Source organism: Cryptomeria japonica, chromosome 5, assembly GCF_030272615.1.
Source record: "Cryptomeria japonica chromosome 5, Sugi_1.0, whole genome shotgun sequence".
In the NCBI taxonomy this organism is placed as follows: Eukaryota; Viridiplantae; Streptophyta; class Pinopsida; order Cupressales; family Cupressaceae; genus Cryptomeria; species Cryptomeria japonica.
Window position 1 is genome coordinate 119,909,218 of NC_081409.1, and position 9,203 is coordinate 119,918,420.

Genomic DNA, 9,203 nt, shown 5'->3' on the forward strand with positions numbered 1-9,203 from the left:
CTTATCTTTGAATAAATATCTTTTGAATACTGCTATTGAAACTAGAGGAAGCATACTGGCCTATACATCTAATGTTTCATTTTCCTATCCTGATTTAAAGAAGAGGTGAGCAGGGACAAAACAGGAACTGGAAAGGATATGTACTGCCTACATACCTTTACAGAATTTAGCCTTAGCATTTGGCAAATCAATTGATGATTTGTAAAATCAGTTAGATATCTATGATAATGAACATGCTAAGAGACTATGATCCTTAAAAGAGCTAAAGAACCAATTGAGACCTAAAGTGGACATCTTACAACGGGTATACAAGGATGCATTTCAGGTTTTGGCAACTCCATAAATAAGCACAGTGGATGCAATGGAAGAATTCTCTGCACAAGTTATGACAACCATTGAGATCACTCAAATATTATTGGAAACATGGGATAATTATTTTACTCAGATGAAGATAATTTTCAGTGACATTTTCTTGAAAATTGCAGTGAACACTCCTTGAAAGACTCTTCTATTTTTGTATATGTAGTTTTTGATGTAAATTTTGATATAATATATATATTTTAATTTTCAATTTGGAATTGTTTTCAAAGGGGGAGTAAAAATATGTATGTGTTGTGAAAATTTTGTATGTATTGTTAAGGGGGAGTAGAAATATGTTTGTACAATATTTGTAAGCACACTTCGTTGTAAAGCTGTAAAATTTTCCAAGTGTTGCCATCAATGCCAAAGGGGGAGATTGTTGGGTTGATGATGATTGTAATTTAGTTCAGACAAACCGGTATTGCTCCTAAGTCTTTGTATTGCAAAACCAGTATTATATGTATAGTGAAGTTCAATCAGTTTTGAGGATGTGTAACCGGTATATGTAGGAATGACATGATGCTATATTGGAGATTCAATGAAGATTAACAAAGAAGCAATTAGAGGACAATTGGTCTATGAGGTGAAGGAGATTAACTCTTAATCGATATCAGTGTTCCAAACAATTTCACTGATTGTGTGATGAGTTATCATCGGTCATGATGAATTAGCCCTAATAGATAGATTTGGTGGCAATCTATGATGAGTTATGTTAGATTGTCCAGATACACTGCACCTAGGAAATTGTGATGAAGTTCCTAAGCTGACATGATATCTAATTTCTATATAATGACATTATAATGAACTATTTTTATGGTGCGAGATAGAAGTGTTAAGTTGTTGCGATTTACTGAAGGCATTGCAGTGTATGTCGGTAATGCATTTTTGAGTGAGTAGAAGAGGATCTATTCAAGCAAGATATGCTACTTCTAGATCACACCGCCTGTTTTTTTCTAATCACTACAATAGTCAAATGCCCTAACCGAGTAAGCTCTAACAAGCTTCATTGTATAAATCCTCTAACTAGGTGATCCATTAGTTTGGGTTTGAAATCCTCTACCAAGGTTACTCTTAATAGAGCACTACCTTTAACAGGGTATAGCTCCTAACAGGGCTTCGGGATCTTTAAGAGGATTCGCTCCTAGCAGAGCATTTTTGTAGACCTTAAGCGGTCAGTTACCTATTACTATAGGTAATTAACTTGTGAGTCCCATCTCACCATGGTTTTTCCCAGTTGGTTTTTCCATGTATAAACGCTTGAGTTATGGTGGATGTTTTACTTGTTGTGGAAGCTTTAATATCATTTTGGATTGCATGCATAGTATTTAGTAAGTTGGTTAACTATCTTTATCACTCAGTATTTCAAGCGGTACTAAGAGGGGTGATGAATTACTACTGGCTCAATTCACCTTACCAGTATAACCAATACTCATCCTTTTCACTGGCAACACATCCTCTTGATAATTCATCTTTTCTTCTGGTATGTCTTCATACTATCCTCTTTGTTCTTCTCATCAGGTGTTGTTGTGATTCTTTTAACATTCTGCCTCTTCATAAAAAACAAACAACCAACCTTCATCCTGGTTTGTGCCTTACCGGTTAGGCTTCTTGACCGGTAGATGACACAACTCATGTGTACCGGTAGCCTTCCTTCTGTCTTCTCACTCATATGTGCATTTCCATCATATGTTTTTCTCTTCTTATACTAGTCACCACTTCTTACTTACCAGTGACCTTGCCAAACCAGTTGACATCAATGACAACTTAATGCCAATAATGACAACACCTGAATGCTAGTGCATTCCCCATTGTCATATTCCCACATTCTTTTGCAGAGTATCATCTTATTGTGGGTAGGTTTCCATCGTGGTTTTTCCCTTAACCCAGTTGTCCATGTCAAAATCTTGGTGTTGTGTGTTGTGCTATTTATTTTCTTATCTTTCTTGTTGCTATAGTTTATCAAATTTGAATTTATGGATAAGTTAGTTGATCCAGTGAAAATTGATTCACCCCCATCCCTCTCAGCTTTCCTTCATTGTTGTTTCCAATATCTTACTCTATCTAGTAGACTCAAGGTCAGACATTACACAAGCAATTGGAGTTGTGGCATGATTTCAAGCAACTCGCAAAGAAACACATGTTCAAATAGTAAAAATAATTTTCAAGTACTTGAAAGGGACTTTGGAATTTAGTGTATGATATCCTAGAAGTGAAGGCTTAAGCTAGAATGCAGACACAAGTTCCAATTAGGCAAGTAGTGTAGATGACAAGAAAAGTACAAGTGGCAATGCATTCTTTCTAGGAAATGGCCTTGTTTCATGATTGAGTAAGAAGCAAGTCTCAATTTTCCTATCTACCACTGAAGAAAAGGACATAGTAGCAACCTCATGTTGTACTCAATTACTTTGGATGCATCCAAATTTGAAGGACATGAAAGTCGAGTATGATCACCCAATATCTATATTGTGTGATAACACAAGTGCCATCAACATCTCTAAAAATGATGTGATGCAATCAAGGACAAAACATATCCTCATCAAATATCATTTATTGAGAGAAAAATTTGCAAATTAACAAGTGAAAATAGATTATGTGCCTACCAAAGACCAAGAAGTAGATATATATATAAAACCTCTTCCTAAAAGAAATTTTGAGTTCCTAAGGAAAAAGAAAGGGGTGACACACTACCCTTCGAAGAAGATATCCATTTAAGAATAAATTTTCATTAAAACACCCTTTTCCATTGATGTCAAAGCGGGAGAAAATGGAGTAAGGAGGAGAAATTAGAGAAAGGGGGAATAATGGAGCAAGGAGCATTGTATAAGATTATTATCTTGATGGTGTTGAAGAGTTGCCATCAATGACAAAGGGGGCCATTGTTGAGATGTCGTCATTGATGGTCAAGCAAAAGAGAAGATCACATACAAGTCCAAGATTGTTCAAATGCATCTAAGGAAACCATGTGTTAAAATGTTAAAGATATAATACTATGGTAAATATCCTTATTAGTATTCAAGACTTGAAGCTAAAGTAATTGTAAAGACATCGATTCACTATACATAATGTGCAAAGATTAAAGACAAGTCAACACATAAGGAAAATTAACAAATGGTAATAAACAATATGCAATAAATGATAAATGTGACAATGCAGTAAACTAGAAAATGAGACAAAAATTGAATAAGAAAAATGTCTTATACAAATCGTAGCATATAAAATAAATAACTTATTCAGCAATTGAAAGATCAACAATTTGAGGAAAGAATCAAAGGCTATGATCACTTTTTTTTTGTGAATCAAGCCAAACAATACATAATGCTAATTTATCTTTTTGACACTTCATGAAAGTGGTGTGATTCTCTTAAAAGAAGTTATCACCTAATGATTAAAAATAATAAATAATATGAAGTAACTATAATACAAAAAGTGTGATTCATTATGAAAGTATATAATCTACTTCTAAGGAGGTGAGTACTTATATGAATGAAGGTGTCTCTTGAGAGAAATTGGGAGATATAAACAATAATTGAAAATTGGATGGAGTGGGTAGAGATGTATGTGTGAGAGTATAGATCTGAAAACTCTTCTGATTTGATTTATGTTAGATCTAAGGAAGATTAAGGAGACACAAGGATAGTGAAAAAGGAGAATAAGGTGTGTATTATGAAACAAGAAGATCTGTGAATACCTAATTTGGAGAGAGCCTAGCACAAGTATATCATCTTTAAATAAATAAAAAATAGAAAAGATGTTGTGACATAATTGTGAGAAGTGTTCTAATCTGATTTGTGAAAGGTTTAAAGAAGAAATAAAATCTTCATTCTAACAATTTTAAAAATTATTTCTTGTAGACCAATACCAGACTTGTAGAATAGTTTTAGAGGAAGATTGATAGTATTATTTGTTAACGTTAATTAGTCACCTTGTGAAGGTGTGGATTTGAATGAGGGGTTGGTGCATCTAGCAAGTTGTTACTCAAAAAGTGAATAAGGGGTTAGTGCCTCTACAAAATATAGAAGTTTAATTTATATAAAACAATCTATTTGGAATTTACATACCTACTATGCTCTTGTGTTATTCGGATTTAAGTTGTTAATAAAATTTGAATTTTAGAAAGAGTGTGTTATACTGGTTCAACCCCACCCCCCTCTTAGTATAATAGTGGGCTTAACAGACCCTACCCATGCCAACATCCTTCACAACCAAGGCAACCCCCAAATAAGTAGAGTCCTTACCATCTAAATCATCATTCCCTGCTCCATCTGAATCCTCATCCTCTTTTTTACCCTCCCTTGAATTTGTAACCTCCCCTAAAACCCTAGTGCTTTTCTCATCCACACCTTTAATCTTTGTCCCCATCCTTTAGTTTTTAAATAAATTTTAATTATATGTAAGCCAATATTTTATTTTATAATTATCTATTAATATGTAAACCTTTTTAAATGTAACCTTATGTAATATTTGCATGAGTGTTCAATAAAATGTATTTTCTCATAATAATACATGAACTTCTCACTTGAGCTATGAGAAACAATTTGTACATTTAAATTTCATGGATGACTAGAGGATATATTTTTTATCACATTATGTGTTTCTTGCAAAGGCAAGAATCTAATGCTAAGTGAGAAAGTATTATATACTTTTCTATCACTAAGATCATCTATCACAACTAGAGATGTTGTCATATTTAATTGGATGAAATTTTTCGTTACATTATACTCTTTATTATAATGGCAAGAATCAAATACTAAGAAAGAAAGAATTATAATTCTTGTTTTCTATTATTAGAATCATGTAACACTCTAATTTAGATGATATTGATTGTATACATTTCCAAATACCACCATTGCTAGTTTTAAAATAGTTTTATGGAAGGGTTGAATGTTACTATTTTCTATGTGATAACAATTCCATGAAATAAAGTAAAAAGCTAAATTAAATTATATAAATTAAAAAGAAAAATACAAGATTAAAAAAAGATCCTGATAAATTAGGGGATACAAAGTTAATAAAAAAAATGAATTTGTAAAATAAAAAATTATACAATTTTGAATTGGTTATTGATATAATGGTAAAGTTGTATGGCTCTATATGAATGTGTCAAGGATCAAATGTCGTTGAGTGTAAGAGTCTAACATCATAAATAATGAGATTGCATCATATATAATGAGACTGAGATTGTCAACCCATGATGGACGCGTCTATTCTGGCTGCAAAAAGACAGTATGGCGTGTTAGTCGCGCATTTTACACCTTCGATTTTGCAATTAACGACTACGATTGACTAACCTGTCACTAACGAGTTGTACGAAAAATCTGTTTTGAAGCTAGAATAACTGCGGCCACCCATGACTCCTAATTTTCTTCATATAAAACCCTCAAACAATAAAAATTAATAAATATAATTGTTAATTAGTCGTAGAACCAAAGCCTGACAGTGAATTCTACATTAATTTAAATTGTATGATAGCCAGTGAATCGTACAAATTCATTCATGGAAAAGAAAAGTTGCTTAAGAATCTTGCTGACATCGTCCTTGGTAAATTTCGGCGTGATGTGAGATGAAAAAGAGAAAGGAACAAGCAATTCTGGCGGTGTATAGTTGTCGTGAAAGTTCTCTGGTTGACTAACGTGAGAAAGCAGAGTTGCGTCTCAATCACTCTACCACATTTTTCTTCTTCCCAGAAATGGAGCGATGGATTTTGCGAGTTTAGCGGACCAAATTTCCACACCCTTCTCTGCCCATCAAGGTCTGTCATTTTCAGCCTTGATTCATATCTTTAATAGATACATGCGCATGCAAAATAAAGTCCATATGCTTGTAACGGGCGTTTACAGGTTCGGACTATTCTGAATAGTCGGCCGAATCTTGCGGTGAGTCAGTGCTTTCAATTCTTCTTCCCTGTAAAGCTCAGAATCCCTATTTAGTGATGTGCCCACAAAAAATATGTGCATGGGTATATTCTTGTTCTAATATAGGCAACTTTTTTCAATGTATGGTTGTTTTCTTATTAAGATCTTATATCATGAGTTGGGTGATAGGTATTTTGGTGAAATGCGAGGCTGAATCTAATATCTTTTTACGCATTTCTTGAAAGGTTCAGTTGGGTATTCGCATGGATTTAAAGAGGCCAAAGAAGACGATGCAAAGTTGTCAAACTTATGAAGAATCAGGAAGGCATGGAGAAAACAAGAGCAAACGTCCACGAACAGATGACGATGAAAGAGAAGCCCAGGAATTTTTCGCTTTGGTGGAAAATATCCAAGCACTGAAGAAGCTAATGAATTCTGTTCCTGAAGGAAACAACTGTGCAAATCTTATCAATGGTAGATCACCCTGGAAGCCTGTATTACAGTGGGAAGATTTTTCTAACCTGCCACCTAAGCGCAGCCCTTGTGCTCAGATGGGTATGAGTTGTTTCACACAGGAGGGAATTAGCTGCGGAGTATCCAGAGAAGCAGATAATGAATGTGAGAAATATATGGGTGGGAAGAGTTTTGATCTGAATGAAGAACCCACCTCGGAACAGCCGGTCACCAGGTCATTGAACTTGTTTTCCTAGGGTTTTGAACATTCATGGTGTTTTATCTAAGGAAAGTCATAAATGGTGTGCTTATTACTGCTTCTGTTTCTTTATAGCCGGTCATCAAGGCATTGAATTTGTTATCTTGAGGTTTTGAACATACGTGGTGCTTTATCTAAGGTATAACAAAAGTCATATATGGTATGCGTATCGTTGCTTTCTTGTTCTTTATAGCAATGCGTAGGGCAAAATGTAATTTGGGTTTCAACTTGTGTGAAATATAGAACTTCCATAAGTGGCTTAAATTTCCTATATATATATATATTGCTTTCGGTTCTTTATAGCAATGCGTAGGACAAATTGCTAATTAGGTTTTAAACTTGTGTGAAATATAGAACTTCCTCCAGTCGCTTAAATTTCTTAGTCAGACATATGTGCAGGATGGTGTTTATAAGCTATAAGCTTTTGGAACATTGTAGCTATGGTTAGACATTTAGAAATAATTATTAGCTATGTAGTTAGTTACTGAGGCGTCAAGAAAGGAAGCATTTCAGTATTTTTGTTCTCCTTCGATTTGTGGGAAAAAAATGATCCGGGAGCTAGTCAAATATCATACTAATGTAATTGATTAATATGTACATATGACGTACTTGAGCGTCGCCATATCCGGAGGCTTAAAGGGTGTTTTTCAACGAACATTGCTATTTACTCAATAAAGATGGAATTGATATATATAATTTTTAAACCATACATAGTTAAAGTGCAGGGCGGTTATTTGACAATTTGACCATATATCGTTGTAACAGTTGTAAAATTGTAATTGATTTCGGCCCGTCTTAGCGACAAGTCACCGTACCTCGTTTAATAAAGCAAAGATGAGTCTATTTTTAATTGCATATCACTAGCTAATGTTTTTAAGTACTTATATAGGTATATTCGTTGGTTCATGTAGAGATAAACTAGTAAACAGTATGGCGATATTATAAATATATCTAGGTCTTATATTCGTTAAAATGGTCAAACAGACTATCCCCTTAAACGATAAGATCTTCTTAATTACTTGATATTTGAAATTTTCGTTTCTATACAACATTAAAGTGTGATTTACTTTATTTTATTATTTTTATTGTCATATTGTATTCAAAGGAGTTTTGTCAAAATAGTTCATATGATGAGTTATTTATTGAGAGGGGTTAGATAAATGATTAGGGTCGATTATTTTAGAATCTATTCATGTGTGTTCAAAACATTTTATGTTTGGCTCTATGTTTACTCACATTTGATAATCAATGATAAAATAAAAGTAATTTTTATATTTTCCATAATCTTACAATGCTTCATCTTGTCATGTTCCCTACCTATTAATCATATTTCAATGCCGTAAAAACATTTGAACCATTCAAGTGTTGAAGCTAAAATGGTCATTTCCTTAAGTTTGATGGTTTGTCAATGTTCCAATCTATTAGGGCTTCTCATACAATTATACCTTCCTAACAATCCTACGTACCCAATTACCCCTTTGTTAAAAGTTTCCTATGTGTTTTCTGTTGATTTTAAGGTTTATTGAGTTTCATGACCATATTGGTGCCGATAATCTAGATAAAATTGTAAGGTAATAGATTCTATAAGTTTGTCAAATTTTTCATGCTTTCCATTCTAGTCATCCAAGTTTTGAAATTCATTCTCTGATATATTTTTTAATTAAATGAGTGTTATATTTCATCCCTTGTTTATATCACTTATATTGTACCATTGATATCTAAACCACAATAGTTTGTTGAAGTTAATGTGTCTTTTATAGGAATTCAAACTTTATCACTCTATTCTCTTATTCGAAGTATAACTCTAATGACCTAAAACTTTATAGTCAAATTTTTTTGTCTATCAACCCAATGTATCAAGCAACCCTTGGATGTCACAACACTTGCATAGTTTGTCTACATTTATAAGGTCCACCCAGTCATCCTTTAGGATTTCCCAACATTAATTACCCCCTCCCTATATGCTCCATTTTCTTGATCCTCAACCAATCTGAAAGATATGCCTAATTATTTTGAAGGTATACACTTGGTTTTCCTTGTATAATATCTCATTCAACTTTGAAACATAAATGTTGATGACATTATGATGTTATCATTCTTCTATTGTGGAGTTTTTAATTGATCCATCCTTGCTAATAATATATTTTCTGTGGATTTCACTATTGAGTCATACCCACTAATGTTTATTTTTCACACCCTAAAGTTTCCTAAATGTTTTGGACCAAAACATGAGACCATAAGTTTTTTAAGTACATTTTCCACCCTTCCATAAAGTTTAA

At 33.4% G+C, this 9,203-nt stretch overlaps 1 protein-coding gene across 2 annotated transcripts; it reads left to right on the forward strand.

Moving 5' to 3' along the window:
• The first annotated feature begins 6,016 nt into the window (after positions 1 to 6,016).
• On the forward strand, positions 6,017 to 7,277 carry LOC131875596 (protein NEGATIVE REGULATOR OF RESISTANCE-like). Of its 2 annotated transcripts, none has more exons than XM_059220183.1 (2): positions 6,017 to 6,233; positions 6,458 to 7,277. In XM_059220183.1, the coding sequence occupies exon 2, from the start codon at positions 6,476 to 6,478 to the stop codon at positions 6,920 to 6,922; it is 447 nt and encodes a 148-aa protein (XP_059076166.1). In that variant the 5' UTR covers positions 6,017 to 6,233; positions 6,458 to 6,475; the 3' UTR covers positions 6,923 to 7,277. The 2 variants fall into 2 exon arrangements, with proteins under 2 accessions (XP_059076166.1, XP_059076165.1); XM_059220182.1 differs by having other exon boundaries at positions 6,464 to 7,277.
• Positions 7,278 to 9,203: the final 1,926 nt, after the last annotated feature.